Genomic DNA, 16,764 nt, shown 5'->3' with positions numbered 1-16,764 from the left:
TTTTAAAAATTTTGTTATCAGACCAATTGCCATTTTTTTACACCTATCTTTTTAAGTTTTTAGTTCTTATGTGAAAGATATTTTTTAATGTGGTAAGTTGTACAACTCAGTGGTTATGATGTGAGCTTCTATGTCAAAGACCTGATTTTTGAACCCTTGCTCTGTTAAACTAGGAGTTAGAATCCTCTTCATTAAAATGGAGATAATAATATCTACGTATTGGGGATTAAGTGATCCATGTGAAGCATGAAGAGCAGTGCTTGACCTCATGAATATTAGCTAGCATTATGTGCATTATTATTATTAGAGATGCTTCTATCTCATTTTTTCCTTAAAAGATTTTTATTTATTTATTCATGAGAGACACAGAGAGAGAGAGGCAGAGACACAGGCAGAGGGAGAAGCAGGCTCCATGCAGGGAGCCCGACATGAGACTTGATCCTGGGTTTCCAGGATCCCACCCTGGGCTTTAGGTGGCACTAAACCACTGAGCCACCAGGGCTGCCCCTATCTTCATATTTTAATCAAGTAGTTCTTTACAGCTTTAATTCTAGATTGTATCTAAATTTGTATAGTTTGATCATATAATCACAGTTCTTTTTAGGACTGTATAATTCAGATTTTGTGCATCCTAATTCTTGCTTTATTCCTTGCCAAAATACTAGCTAAACTATTTTTATCTTTATTAAACCAAATATCCTTAATTGATTAGTTATCTTTTAATCACTACATTTTGAATTGTAAGATGACTAAGGAGAAATAGGGAAATTGTAAAAATAATATTTATTTCTTATAATTATAAAATTAATGTTTATTGCAAGAAATTTGAGGAATACTGGAAATATAAAAAAGAAAATTAAAATCTTCTGTAATGCCACTCTCAAATGTAACCAATGTTAATATTTTTGTGAAATTTCTTACAGCCAAAATGTCCAGCATTCTATAATTTCTTTTTTCTTGATTCAGGAAATGTGTTTTTCTTTCTCGTTCCAGGGCTGTTCTTGGTCGGTTATATTTGTGGATCTCGATGCTCACAATCGCAATAGGCAAACTTTGTGTTCACTGTTACCCAGAGAATCAAGATCTCATGTGAGATATATTTATAATAAATTAATATGTACTACTATTTATGATTGCTTTCCCAAGAAAGTGCTTAAAATGTTACAGATTGCCAGAAGAGATGAAAAGAGAAAATAAATGTTGCCTCTCGCTCCACCATCCTGTGGAGGTTTAGTTTAGGAAGTGAGCAGAACTGTGGACAAAGCTACTTTGTCCTTGGGTCTTTTGTAGAACTATAGAAAACTAGACCTTTTTTTTGAGGGTGGGGTAGAGAGTAGCAACATTATACCAAAATGAAATTTTTAGTCATAGAGTATTAGAAAAGTATTTTTCATGATTTATATTTCTTTTAAATAAAATTACCTGCTTTATTTCTTTATTCTCATGTAACTCACTTTCAAACTTGTATATTCCTGTAGTACCGGATTACAGATTTTTCTAGGGGTTATTTGTGGGTCTATTCTTAGAAAATACCCCAAATAAAATAATTTAATTATTTAAAGAGTATGATTTAAAGAAATAATACAAGATCATGATTTAGAAAAAAACAGAACCCACAAATAAGCAAATAATAATAGAATATCCACTCATTATTTCACCACTCAGTAGTTTTAGGGTGGCAACATTTGGGTTTATATGTTTCCACACATTTTTATATACATATGTAACATTTTTGTTTTACAAAACTGGAAGAATATTGTTCATAATGCTTGATAGTCTAATTCTGTGTGGACATATTTCCATATCTATAAACATTTCTACAATATAAATTTTTATGGCTGCTAATTTACTCAGCTAATTGTTGGACATTCAGATTGTTTTCTGTTTTCACCATTGTAAACCAATGTTATGACAGACTAAGTTATAAGTAGTAATTATCTGTGTTAAATTCATGCACATTGCTGTTATTAATGTCCTCGAGTTTGAGTCGTGTTGAATATTGAAAATACTCCTTATCAATGGATAAAGTTTTATCTCCTCTGTTAGGTTCATCAAACTATGTCATATAAATGTCTGTCTGTCCCTTGGAGCACAGCAGTCTCACTGTCAGTTAGATAACCTTACTGACTTTTCATCTCCCTGATTCTCCTTGGTCTGTGCTGATCATTATCCTGTAGACACTAACATTCCCTTCTTTTTTCTTATTGCCCCCAGAACACAGATGCTGCCCTCCTACCCTGCATCACTTATCCAGCATTTGCCCTAGATGATGAAGCTTTGTTTAGCCAAACACTTGATAAAGTGGTTAGAAAATTAAAAGGAAAATATGGATTTAAGCGTTTCTTGAGAGATGGATACAGAACATCATTGGAAGATCCCAACAGACGCTACTACAAACCAGCTGAAATTAAGGTATCAAAAAATATTTCATATCATAACAGAGGAGTCAAAAGCACTGATTCAGGAAACAGACTTCTTGGGTTTGAACTCTGGCACTGCCACTTACTCTCTGGCCTTGGGCAAATTAATAAACTTCAGTATGTTTAATACTTTTCATTGTTAAAATAGTAATAGTATCTACTATTATTTGTCCTGTTATTGAAATTTGTATGAGGATTAAATGAGTTAACATATCTTTAAAGGTGATTCAAATGGTTCTGGACACAGGAGTAAGCTATTGGTAAATGTTAGCCTTACTAGCTAGTAAGGCCCATTTGCTCATATTGGGCCATGGTGATTCACTGGATGAATAATTTTTCAACTGAACTTTCAGTACTTTGTCTACTTGCTCCATATCATTTGCCTTACATAATAGAAAATACTTATTTGGTTTTTTTTAAGATTTTATTTATTTATTCATGAGAGACAGAGAGAGAGAGACAGAGAGAGAGAGAGGCAGAGACACAGGCAGAGGGAGAAGCAGACTCCATGCAGGGAGCCCGATGTGGGACTCGATCCTGGGTCTCCAGGATCATGCCCTAGGCTGAAGGCAGCGCTAAACCGCTGAGCCACCACGGCTGCCCGAAAATATTTATTTGTGATTCAACTTTCAATCTTTTAAGCAAATGCTCTTTTTTCTGTTTTACTTAGACATTTCCCTTTGAAATATAGTCCTCTAAATATTTAGTTTTAAATCATTTATTTCAAATGCACATACATACCACTTTATCTAGGTTTATTCTAGCTATTTTTAATCTGTCCAGAAAACTATAACACCCAAAAAAGGGTAAGCATCCATCTACATTGGTGAAGACTTTTCTTTAGTGGTGTAGATTGAAAAATATTTTTGTAAGCATGGTCATAACTTTGAAGATAGGTAAGGGACCATGAATCTGTATATAGAAAATGTTTAGGCAACATTGTACCTTATAACTTGTTAGGCAGTTAAATACCACTCTTAATATTTAATACACACTTAGGTTTGCTGGACAACTAGACAAGCTATTTATCTTTTTTTTTTAATTTCATAACTGACTATCATCTGAAAGCATTAGGAGCCATATTATTGTGTACATATTTGAAACTATAATTTATAGCAGTCTATAAATGGTCAAAGGATCCATTTATCTCTTAAACACCTTCAGATATTTCTCCTCTATTTAATACATTTCCTGAGCTGATTTATAGCACTTACATTTGAATCGTACCACCTTGCAAATTTTCAGCTTTGGATCGGTCAAGTAGAGGTTCTTTGTCTCTGCACCTGCTGCTGAGCACCAGTATGGACAGCCATAGCAGTACTGACAGATGCCATCCCAGCTTCAGAACACCTGTGTTGGTTCAGTCCTCACTGTTGTCCCTACTGCTGTGTGACTCTGCAGGAACTCCCCTTACAAGCTTTTCCAGCTTTTTTCCTATTTGTATTCAAGTTCCCAGACGTGACTTCTTACTTCATAGGTTTCATTTCTATTTGACTTTGCTACTGTAGCTCTCCTGCATCCATCCCTACCTCCATCTCTCTTTGTTTCACAGAAGGTGATGTCTGCCCTTCATCCCAGGGCTATCCTTCCGTATGTACACCCCCTTCTGGTCTCTTTTACTTCCTTGGGGTTATTACTATCATTTGTTTTCTTCTCTGATAGAAGCATGTCTGCCTCTGCTTCTTTCTTTTTTTCCTCTTCCTCTTCCTCACTTCTCCCTTCCTTCTGTCTTGTACTCCCCCAACTCCAATCAGCTTCTTTTCCTCAGCATAAACATAGTGATGTTCATCATTTAAAACAAAAACAAAAACCTTTACTCCTCTCTACCTCCAATCATCTCTGTCTTTGTAGCCACACTTCTGAAAAGTATATAGTCTGTTCTTGGTGTGTCTCCTTGTTTGCCTCCTACTCACTCTTTCATATTATATTCCAGCTCTGCTTCAACACTTCCCAGTAGCCGTGTTGGTGTCTGGGTTTAGGTAACTGGGTAGTGGATGATTTTCTGATCTTGTTTCACCGAACCTCTCTCCTTGGCATTTGAATGTTTTAACTGAGTCTTCTTTCTTGGAACATTCTCCACTTTCTCTGGGCCCATTCTCTTCCTAATGCTCTTCTTTGTCTTTCTTAGTCTCCTTTTCAGGCTCTTCTTCTGCCACTTCTTAAACTTTGCCCTTTATGGGATACCTGGGTGGCTCAGCGGTTGAGCACCTGCCTCTGGCTCAGGGCGTGATCTGCGGTCTCAGGATGGAGTCCCACCTCAGGCTCCCTGCCTGGAGCCTGCTTCTCCCTCTGCCTGTCTCTCTCTGTGTCTTTCATGAATAAATAAATAAAATCTTAAAAAAAAAAGATTGCCCTTTTCCTGAGTTTCATCCTTAGTCCTATTCTCTTTTCATGCTATCCATGCAGTCATAACTTCAGCTATCACTCTTAGCTTCAGATCTCCTTTATCCCCTGAGTATGCTGCCATGTATCCAGCTGCCTTTTGAACATCCTTACTTGGATGTCCTTCAGTCTGCTTATGCTCAAGCCCCAAACCTGAAGGTCATTTTAGGCTTTTCCATCTCATTCAGCTTTCTTTGTCATTCCCCAGGCCTAGTAGATTTAATCTCCTTTAAATCTTAACATCTGTCCCTTCCTCTCTGTTAACTCCTTGGTTTAGGTTAATGATTCATAAGCAAATGATTTTATGACCCAGGAGACAAGCAGACATTTTTCATTGTCACAACTTAGTGGGTGCTACTGACATTTGGAAGGTAGAGGCCAGAGAGGGTACTGAAAATTCTATTTTGCATAGAACAGCCTCTACAGCAAAGAATTATTTGCCCAAAATGTCAATAGTGCTGAAGTGGAGAAACCTCAGTTTAGGCTATCATATTTTCTCTTTGGATTGCTTCCAAGTAGCCTTCCAGCTGATCTCCTTATTTCTTGCCCCTAAAACTGTTCAATACTGCCAGCTGACCAACTAGTAAGTAAATCTAATGAGTAAATCTGTTTCCACTCAGTATTCACCAGTTGTTCCCTGTCACTTCTAGATCAAAGTCTCAGTCTTTTAACATAATTTCCCACCTCCTTCTTGATGTGGCTGGCCTGGCCTAGCCTGGCCCCAGCCCACCTCTTGGGTATTAACTTTCATGATTTCTTGCTTGCTTGTTCCAAAAATACTGAATTGCTGGTAGTTTCTTTAACAAACTTTGTTCTCCTGTGCATCAGTAGTTTGTACTATTCTTTTCTCTGCATGGAGTTCCCTTAGCTCATCTCCCCAGAGAAATCCATCAAGCCTTAATTGAAGCATTTCCTTTCCTATTATCCCTTCCCAATCCCTGGGCAGACTCAGGTATTTCACTTCTTATGTTCCTGATGTATTATGTATAGACATCTCATATAATACTATAGTTGTTTATTTACATGCCTGACTCACCATTAGGCTAGGAGCCCTTGAGGGCAGGTTCTTTCTTTCTTTGTCGCCATAGCCCTCTGTCTAGTTGATGCCAGGCATTACTAAGTACTTAGTAAACACTTATTGAATGAATGATCACTGTGTGATGGATTAAATGAATGAGAATTTGAATAAGAGTTCTAAGAATTTTTTAAAAGAACAACAAAACTACTTACATTAGTCCAGTTTTGTTACTACTATATAAATCTTCTGGGATCCCTGGGTGGCGCAGCGGTTTGGCGCCTGCCTTTGGCCCAGGGCGCGATCCTGGAGACCCGGGATCGAATCCCACGTCGGGCTCCCGGTGCATGGAGCCTGCTTTTCCCTCTGCCTGTGTCTCTGCCTCTCTCTCTCTCTCTCTCTCTGTGTGTGTGTGTGTGACTATCATAAATAATAAATAAAAATTTAAAAAAAAAAAAAATAAATCTTCTATGTATATCCTAACTATAATGTTCTAACAATCATTCTATAAATGTAATTAACATATTTGTTCTAATTAATATAATTGTTCTAATATAATTGTTCTAGTTAACTTCATTGAAATCTTTAATATTTTATTTTCTGTTTTAGCTGTTTGATGGCATTGAGTGTGAATTTCCCATATTTTTCCTTTACATGATGATTGATGGTAAGTGAGTTTTTCTCCTAAAATTTAAGCTATATAATATAAATGGTTTAAAGAAAAGCGGATGAAATATGATCCTTCTAGCTAGCAAAATAGACTACATTTCAGTGATGTTAACTGCTCTGCATTTTTATATGCTGCTCTTCTGCTTTCGGAGTGAATGTTAAGTCATTTAAAGAATTAAAAAAACACTTTGAAGAATTTAAGAAATGATACAAATATATTTTCATATTTGCAAAGAAAAATTTTTTATGAATAGTAATAATGGGTATTATAATCTGTGACATTGTGAATATAACATTTACAGTTCAGAATTGAGAAATTTCTATTGAAATTCAATTTTCAGTTCTAAATGCTAACATGTCCTTCTAAAATCAGTTTCCAAAAAAAATAAAAATAAAAAAATAAAATAAAATAAAATCAGTTTCCTGGAATAATATCATACATATTTGCATGACCTTTTTTCAATTTTATTTATAGTATTTATGTACAGAATTACCAAAATAAACATAACTGGGCTAGTAGTTTTTTGTTTTTTGTTTTTAGAGGGAGAGAATGGAGAGGGAGGGACAAAGAGAAAGGAAGGGAAAGAATCTTAAGCAGGTTTCTCGCCCAGCATGGAGCCCAACCACCAGGCTCCATCTCACAACACTGAGATCATGACCTGAGCTGAAATCTAGAGTTGAATGCTTAACTGACTGAAGCACCCAGGTGCCCCCAGTAGAGTTTTCTAAGTTTTCTGTGGTACTTACTGAGCTCAAATGCTGTTGGATTTTATATTTTAAATTTCAGGAGTTTTTAGAGGCAATCCCCAACAAGTAAAGGAGTATCAGGATCTTCTGACTCCAGTACTTCATCATACCACAGAAGGTATAGTTGGATTGTTTTTCAAGAAATTCTTCCTCATATTTTCTTAATGTTGCTTTGAAATGTATAAATGATTCCTTTTTAAATATAGCAATTTATATTACATTGTAAAAAGTGAATTGAGCCTTCAATGAATTATAAAGAATAATGTATTAATTTGTTATTATAAATGTGTGTTTATAAAAGGAGTTCATTGAGCAAGGCAAGGATGGAGAATAAACTTAGGGGGTTATGGCTATAGTAATTACAAAATAGTTTACCAGGTGGGCACAGGTTCTTTTCCTGCTATCTACTATGAAACTCCTCCACTCTGTGTAGAGTGACCACTTTTTCTCCAGATCATCAGAAATGCCACGTTCAGGTGAATACTGCCCCCCTACAGAGGGTTACGTTAAAAGACTCTATCCTAGCCTAAAGGTACTACCATTGCCAAGATCATTTTGGCCTCCTCTTTAGAGTTGCTTCTTGGGCCTTTAGTATATCATTTTGAATGTCTGCCTTCTGCTAACGTCTCATCCTTTGAGGATGGGTTTAATAATAGAAATAGCTAAAAGACTCTTATGAGTATAGTATATTGGTTTTAGTTAAACACCAGCAGGGCCCATAAAAGAAGATAACTAATTTTTCAGTATGACTAGAAACTAATTCTCAAAAAATTACAAAGAAGAAGCTCCAGATACTTTGGGGATTGGAAGTATTAATAAATAAGAACATATTCTCTTGAGTAAATAGTTTTATAAACATATTTATCTGAAAGTGAAAAATCATGATGTGGGTGGGTAAAAAAATGGATGGTCTTATGGACATGGTATGCAAATTTGCAGTTATGGCACTGGGCCCTGTTCCTCATGTGATGTTTGTAATATTCTTTATGGTTTCCCACAAGTCTTTTCAAGTAAAAACTTCATAATGTGTGTCCACCCTTTAAAATCCTTGTAATATTAAAGTAGTGAAACATTTGTGGATAAACATTGAATTCCAAATAAATATTAATTATTAAAAGCAGTTATTTATATTTTCAGCTCCAAATAACAGTTTTCCAATATGAGAAATGATGTAATGTATGCTGTAATGAATATAATATTTGAAATTCCTTGAATCAGATCTGTTAGCATTCAGTGGTAGATCTTTGATGCATTGAGGGGGTAGTTTAGCGTACCACAGTTTAACCTTTATCATGTTCAGAGAATGATGTTCAGAGTATTCTTTGTGTGCCATAGACCTTATTACTGGTTTTAGACACAAATATAACTGTTGATTGATGTATGAAGGAGGCAAATTTTAGGAATATCTGTGGAATTTATTAGGAAAAATAAGTTTACTATGGGCTGACAGTGCAAAAAGTCTTCTGTAGCATTCTACAAGAATATTGGCTTTTTTCCTTTTGTGTTATCCACCAAGATTTTAGTCTTTTTCTTAATATATTTTATTTATTTATTCATGAGAGACACAGAGAGAGAAAGAGGCAGAGACACAGGCAGAGAGAGAAGCAGGCTCCATGCAGGGAACCCAATGCAGGACTCGATCCTGGGCCTCCAAGATCATGCCCTGAGCTGAAGGCAGACGCCCAACCGCTGAGCCACCCAGGGATCCCAGATTTTAGTCTTTGAATAATAAATTTTAGTTTCCATCAGGGAATGTATATATTTATTTATTTTCTTCCAAGATTTTACTTAAATTCAAGTTAGTTAATATATTAGGTATAGTATTGGTTTCAGGAGTAGAATTTAGTGATTCATCACTTACATATGGCAGGCCCATCACAACACATGCCCTTTAAGAAATGTTTTAAATGAGTTAGTCACAGGGGACAATGGATTTTTTTTTCTCTTCAGTGATATTGAATAGTAGATAATGGGCTAAATGTTTAAAATGGGGATTTCTTTGCTTTAAGCAATGGCTCAGGGTTATAATTCTTCATTTGAGATTACACAGTATCTCATTTGTAATGCTTCTACAGACTAATCCTATTAGAGATAACTTCTATGGCTCTAAATGTTTGCATACTGTATTTTTATTGATTCATTTAAAGGTGTTAAAATTAAATGTTGTTAAAGGAGATTATGTACACATTATTGGCTAAAGCATATCATATGCTGTCAAATTAGTGTTTTAAAGTCAAGGAGCTTTTTCCATGTTTTTCACTGGCAATTTCTGAAAGCCAATATATCCAATTTTCTGTAGCCTATCAAATCTATTACTTCCTTTACAACCTCTCTCTCTCTCTCTCTATTTCTCTCTCTCTCTCTCTCTCTGCTTTCTAACATTGCAATATCTTGAAGGGAAAACTTGGGGAGGACACTGTTTTTTATATTTCAGATATTTATTTTTAAACTCCGTAGGTTATCCTGTCATACCAAAGTACTATTATGTGCCAGCTGATTTTGTAGAAAATGAGAAAAGAAACCCTGGTAGTCAAAAGCGATTTCCTAGCAACTGTGGCCGTGATGGAAAACTCTTTCTTTGGGGACAAGCTCTTTATATCATTGCAAAACTCCTGGGTAAGTGGAGAAGGTTGGGTACATTTTTTCCCTTGGTATCAAGCTGTTAGAAATAAGTATATTTTTGCTGACATCTTTCTTGGATTTGGGTGGTGTTTCATACTGTTTAAGAGGTCTTGGGGGAGTTTGTTAGTATGTAAAAGTATAATGTGTCTTTTTCTCTGAATGACGATGGACAGTTTCTGGGAAGAATGTCAAGTAGGTGTGGGTACCTTTATGGTCGTTTAGGGGCTGCATTCAGCCTAGTGGATAGGTTTCTAACAGGAGGTTGTGGGAACTTTGAGTTACATTTATATAATGTGAAAAAAATTCTGATTTTATGCTTGGTCATAGCTTTAATAAACCAGTTGCCAAAAGGAATTGGTTATCTCAAAGTTTTCCTCTTTCCCAAAAATATACATTGGCAATTTACTCAGTTAGCTTAGAGGCTTAATGGGACCATTATTCGTGTTTTGTTTTGTTTTGTTTTGTTTTGTTTTGTTTTGTTTTGTTTTGAAGAATTTTCAGGGTATCCTAAAACTTCTGCTGAATATGAGTACTCTTTGGATACATTGAGATAAAGGCTAATTTAATGAACACACACACAAAAGCATTATTATGCATTTTCTGCATCATTGCTTACTAAAATTTCAAATATTATTAGCTTTTACATCAAAAAGACTATCATATTAGAGTCAATTCCTTAATGGCAAACAAATTATGAAACAGGTTGATTGTAAATACTGTGTGTACCTGCACTAGAAGAACTGCTTACTGTGTGAAGAATTGTTACTGTCTTTGTTTTTCCCAGTATTATTGCATAAATGCTAAAATTGTTTGTGTTGTAAGAGTAATCATCTTTAGTTTCTTTTTTTTACATTCCATTAGGGAAGAATATTTCAGATTTCCAATTCAAGCTTTTTACAAATGACATATAAGAGCACACAGAAGCTAACCAAAGAAGAGAAAATTAAGTTTAATGCAGTTTTCAATTTGCTTGTTTCCTAACTGCTTTTTTTTTTTTTTTTTAATTTTTTATTTATTTATGATAGTCACAGAGAGAGAGAGAGGCACAGAGACACAGGCAGAGGGAGAAGCAGGCTCCATGCACCGGGAGCCCGATGTGGGATTCAATCCCGGGTCTCCAGGATCGCGCCCTGGGCCAAAGGCAGGCGCCAAACCGCTGCGCCACCCAGGGATCCCCTCTAACTGCTTTTTTGAGTCCATATATACTTAATGCTAATTTAAGAACCAGTAGAAAAATTTTCATCTTTTAAAGGGACAGCTTCTTGATAAGGAGTTGATATTATTTGTACAGGTTTTGCTTTTAGATTTTCCGAAAGAAAAAATATATATACATGAAGTAGTTTTCTTAAAATCAAGCCAGGTTGGGCAAGGTTATCTCTGATTAGAATGTTATTTCCATCTTAATAGCATGAATACAAAGAAGCCTTCTGGTGACACAACTAAACAAAACATGTAGCAGAGGAGTAGTTAACTGATCTAAGGACAAGAATTTTAACATCAGAATCATAAATTCCTATATAAATTTGTTACAATTGAACATGATGAAATTTTTCTGATGTTGAAAACTAGAACTTGGGATGGATATTGGATTTGAGATCTAAATCTTTATCATCCTGCTTTTTGCTCTGTATCCAGTCTAGGGTTGAGTGCTGGAAAGAGTGCTATTTGAGCAAAGCCTCTGGATAAAATTGGGAAGGCTAATGAATTGGGAATGCAGAATTTACTATACATAAGCAAATTGGGCTTTTAAAAAGAAGTTTGAAAATGTTATCAATCGGTAAAAAAGCATTGGCCCTTCCTTACTCTAAAATAAATGTATTGAATATAGGCAGATTTTGAGTGTAGATAGCATTTCCGTATGTTAAGATGAGTGTGAACAAAAAATAGTCCAGACGATGCCATCCTATCTGTTTCATGACCAAAAAGAAGAAAAACTTTATAAAGAGTCAATTTCTCTTTTCCTGCTGAGCTCCTAAAAAGGCAGTAGAGAACATACAGAAGGTGTGTTGCAAACTATGAAACCACATGCTTTCTTTCCCACTGAAAAAAGAGATGCTGCATATTCATTAGCTCTCTGACCTAGCTGTGTGTCATCTGGTTAACAGACTCACTGATTAAGATGAATAAAATCTCAGAAGACTAAATCATTTAGTTGCTCTTAAACTATTGTATACTCATCCCAAGAACATCAGACTTCTGTGGATGTTATTTAGATTCCAGATACCACATTTACTAACAAAGTCTTATTTATTCATTAAAGGAGGCTTGGTTGGATATCTTCTTGACAGCATTTTGTGGGCAGTTAATTGGAGTTATCTGAAAATCATAGAACAGTAAATCTTTGAAATTATTCTATAATATATGACTTTCACTAATTCTGCCAATTTTTTATCCAGTGAAATCTAATGAGAATATTTAGCTTTTATATGTACATATATATGTATATTTATATATACATATATATGTCAGTTATATACATATATATAAGCAAAATATTCTTATATATACATATATATATACACACACACAATAATGAATAATTATGCAACAAAACCATGTGACTTTTATTACATTGTTAGAGCAAAAAGACTCAATATGCTATTTCCTGGCTTGAGGCCTGAACTGCCCAGTGTATTCTGAGAAAATAGTTAATTATTACAGTATTTTTTTCTTTAAAAAATTAAGATATTCAAGATTATGACCTTCACTTAGGCACCACTATAAGATTCCCAAATCATTAAAGATTAGAGCATTATAGAACTTAAGATAAGTGGATAGAAGAATTTTTTTAGGATGGATACTTTGAAAACATTAATAATAAGTATCAATACTTAAAACAAGGCATGTTCTCTAATTAAACTTGAAAATATTGAACAGTTGATTTATTTATTTATTTTAGAGAGAGAAGGGGGCACAAGTTGGAGGAGTGGCAGAGAGAGAATCTGCAAGCAGACCCCTCACTGAGCACAGAGCCTGATATCGGGCTTGATCTCATGACCCATCAGATCAGATCATGACCTGAGCTGAAACCAAGAGTTGGACATTCAACCAACTGGGCAACCCAGGTGCCCTGAACATTTTGACCAATTTTAGTTAACTACAACTTTCCCTCCAACACACACACACTCCCAAAACAGTCAGATGAATGAAAATTTTCTTGAATTTCACAAGGATTTTTTTTTCTTGTCAAGATGAGTGTTACTGAATTTTCTAGGAGGGTTAGGAAGTTTTTAAAGTGATAAAATAGATATAGAAGTAATTTAAAATATCCAAAATGCTATGTACATATAAAGTTCCCAAATTAATTTCTTAGGTGTCTAATGTTCTTTGGTAAGTCATTATTTGGAATCTATTTTCCAGTAGAAACTATATTTTAAATGATTATTAACTGCCAGCACACTTGGAACTAACCATGTGATATAGATTATTTCTCTGATATAATCATCTTTATCCTTCACTTTCTTCTCTGTTAGTTTCTTCTTTTTTTTCTTCATGTTTTTCTTCAACTGTGGCAGGAAGATGAAGAGTTTTGGGATCATAAACTTAAGGAACTAGACAGTTCAGGATTTCAATACAATTTCTACTACTTACCACTTATATGACTTGAAGAATTTTCTTAACTTCTTTGATTGTCAGTTTCTTTATTTTTTAAAGGATTCATTGATGAAGAAATAGACATAAAGCATTTACTGTGAGACAGATACATAGTTACATGGTTCTACTTCCTGTACTTCCTTCTACCCTCCCTCCCTCTCTCAGCCACCATTTAGGAGATAGTATTTGTTAAAATGTATTTCATAGTTCTTATTAACCAGGCAACTCAGGATGCTCACAGGCCCTCCTTGTAGGCACCCCCATAGCCACAAAACATCACAAGAAGAAAATGCTTCCCTAGTTGCTACTTAACCATTCATCTTCTCCATGATTTAGCAATTTGTAGAGGCCTACTGTATGCTAGTTACTGACATCCAGTAGCTCTACAGCAGAATTGAATGTGACAACCTAGGAAATATTTGTCTCTCTGAGGGCAGCTTAGTTTCTAATTACAATGTTTGTAACTAAGGTAAATCCATTTGTATTTGATTTCATTCACGGTGTTTTTTGCCCAATTGACGTCAGATATAAAAGCAACTTACTAAGCCTGGAAATCTAATGTTTTTTAAAGTTAAAGTTAGTGATCAAGTGCCCCCTAGTGTGCATGAAGAAACTGAAGTCTTGATTTTCATTGGTCTCTTGACTTCAAATGCAGTTGACGCCTTATTCAGTATAGCACATGGTTTTGTTACTGATCAGTTAAAGATAAAACGAACAGATAAGAGTACATGGATATATTTCTACATTGTGGTTGCTAAGAGATTTCCCAGCTGTTACACTTCAGGAAACTTCAAGCAGAAAGACATTGATTTCTAAGCACTGTTGTTATCTTTTTCATGGTATCTTTGTGATTGCTAGTGCCCTAAAGTGGGATTTCTGTGCAGTATGCGTTATAAACAACTTGAGAGCACATGTAATACAGTATAATTTTAAAAGCTTCATCTAAGAAGATTTTCTTCCCTTAGCTTATTAGATAAATTTCTGGCTTTCTTAAATCTAAAATGTTTAGTTGAATTGCTACTAGGGCTAGAAAACTTGCATAAAAATTTATGATCCTACCCTTAAATATATTAATAAAATTGAATATAAAAGCAGTGATACCTAGGGTCTGAGAAGACTGCAAACATACTATCAGACTGTTTCCCAGAAATACTAATAATACCTGCCTTAAAATGTATCTGATTCTGTGCTCTGTCCTTTTTAAGTATTATCTTAAGTAATCTTCCTAGCTTATTTATGAGATGGATACTGTATGTCATAACCGAGGCTCAGAAGAGTTTAGCAACTCACACAAGGTCATATAGCCCATGACTAACACTTACTGATTTATTCAGGAGTCTGCAGGGTGACTGTGTCACTTGTAACCTTTGTGGCATTAAATATGCTCATTAAAAATAAAAAGTTTGCTAACTTAGTAAAATATTAATTTGTATCCTGTTTTCATTTATATGCTTATTGTTAAAAACATATTTGTCATTTTTTGCCCTCTACAAATTGTCTAGTTTGCTTTGCCCATTTACCCTTGATTTTTATGGGTTTCCTTATCAGTATGCATGAATGTTTTATATATTAGATATACTAAACCTCCTTGGTATTTTCCTCATTTGTTTGCCTCTGAATTTTTTTGCATTCTTTTTTGATGAATGAAATTTAAAATCTTTACATAATTAGATATATCATTATTTTTTAATTTAATTCTGGTCATGGAACTTTTAATTTTGAGAAGTCCATTCCTGTTAGTCAATTGAGTTAAAAATAATTATAATTTTGAATTTTTTTGGTATAGTATATGAGGTTGAGGATCTATATTTTCTTTTTCTCTGTAGCTTATTTCTTAATACATGTGTTAGTAATATATGTCATTGCAACTGAGAATCAGTTAGGCTTTGAAGCACATAATTTTTACCCCATAAATTATCTGCTGAGCCTATTTTAGTATGTCCTATGTAATTTTGGTGTCATGATAAAAGTACTTGCTCTGTTAAATTTCCTTTGGATTGTCATTTTATTAAAGAAACAAAAATTCTTGGTATTTTCTTTTTACCCTTAATAATGATTGTTTGAAGTAATCCTGGTATATTTTTCATAAAATTTTTATGAATAAAAAAATACAAATATTAATGGACATAATCTGTCATGTAAAGATTTAAAGACAGCTGTCCCTAAATATAGAAATGCTTGATTATCTGTGAGGTTTGGTACCATATTATGAGATGTAGAAAGCCATTACTCTTTTATCCTTTTTCTCTTATTTTCATTTTAAATATTCTGCAGTTGGTCAGGCACAAGTTCTTTCAGGCTTGCCACTCTTCAGGAGAAAGCCATTGCCGTGGAATCAGCGCATTGAGGAACTCTGTTTTGCCTCCTGAATGTTAAAAATCAATTCAGTGAGAAGACTATGTCTATTAACCTAACCTTTTGAGGCATTAGTCACTTTTACCATTATGGAAATGAAAGCAATGATTACAGCAATTGATGTTTCCTAATTTGTTAATCCACCAGTTTATTATTTTGTTTAATAAGTCTCTTGAGCACCTACTATATGGCAGATGCTGTGCTAGAAAGCAGGGAATAGAAGCATATAGCCCATGGGATTATAGATGAGCACATGGTGTAGATTGGAATATCAAGCTAGATATATAGATGCAGTACAAATTGAGAAATGAGAAGGAAATGCAAAGAAAGAAGCTTTTTCAAGAGACTTGGTTAACTGTTTGATCCATATCAATTTTAATAGATTAGCATTTATGGTTTCCAAGGATATAGGATTTCTTAATTTTTCTGTATCATTTATAAATAACAAAATAATAAAGATAGAATTTCATTTCTGTAGAAAGACAGTGAAACATTAATTATGTAAAATGCTTGTTGGTAGTGGAAATTTTTTCACATCTCAGTGATCAGACAAATGAGATAGGGAAATAATTTGGTGTTATTTAGAATATCACTGTACTAATCAACCCTGCATCATGAGTTCAACTGATATTAATAAATAGAAATTATATGGCGATATTTGCCATTAATTAAGCCTATATTGTTTTCATTTAAATTTTGTAAAAGTTTATTATTTTTTCAGAAATAAAAGAATGCTTTGTGATTTGAATAGGAAAAATATAGCATATCAAGGACCAAATTATTTGGTTAATGTTTTCTCCTCTTGGTATTTTTTCCATCTGTGTTTGTACAGTATCAGTATTCTTAAAGGATAGGATTAGTCTGGAACCCAAAATCGAGAGAGAGACTGCCTGTTTGAACCCAAGCTCTGTCATTTACCTGCTGTGTGCACATTGCTTAGCCCCTCCACTTCTCCATTTT

General features: G+C 34.4%; 1 protein-coding gene across 5 annotated transcripts in view; it reads left to right on the top strand.

The window, feature by feature from the left end:
* The window catches only part of PHKB (phosphorylase kinase regulatory subunit beta), a 220,795-nt gene that overhangs the window by 113,836 nt on the left and 90,195 nt on the right, over positions 1-16,764 (top strand). For all 5 annotated transcript variants that reach the window (XM_077898542.1, XM_077898540.1, XM_077898543.1 and 2 more), the window contains 5 exons: positions 994-1,089; positions 2,215-2,412; positions 6,427-6,484; positions 7,274-7,351; positions 9,691-9,849. In XM_077898542.1, the coding sequence (XP_077754668.1) occupies positions 994-1,089; positions 2,215-2,412; positions 6,427-6,484; positions 7,274-7,351; positions 9,691-9,849 (589 nt within the window). The remainder of the gene's footprint in view (positions 1-993; positions 1,090-2,214; positions 2,413-6,426; positions 6,485-7,273; positions 7,352-9,690; positions 9,850-16,764) is intronic.

This window comes from Canis aureus, chromosome 5, assembly GCF_053574225.1.
Source record: "Canis aureus isolate CA01 chromosome 5, VMU_Caureus_v.1.0, whole genome shotgun sequence".
Lineage (NCBI taxonomy): Eukaryota > Metazoa > Chordata > Mammalia > Carnivora > Canidae > Canis > Canis aureus.
Note: the sequence above shows the minus strand (reverse complement) of the source record. Positions and strands in the feature narration are given on the sequence as shown.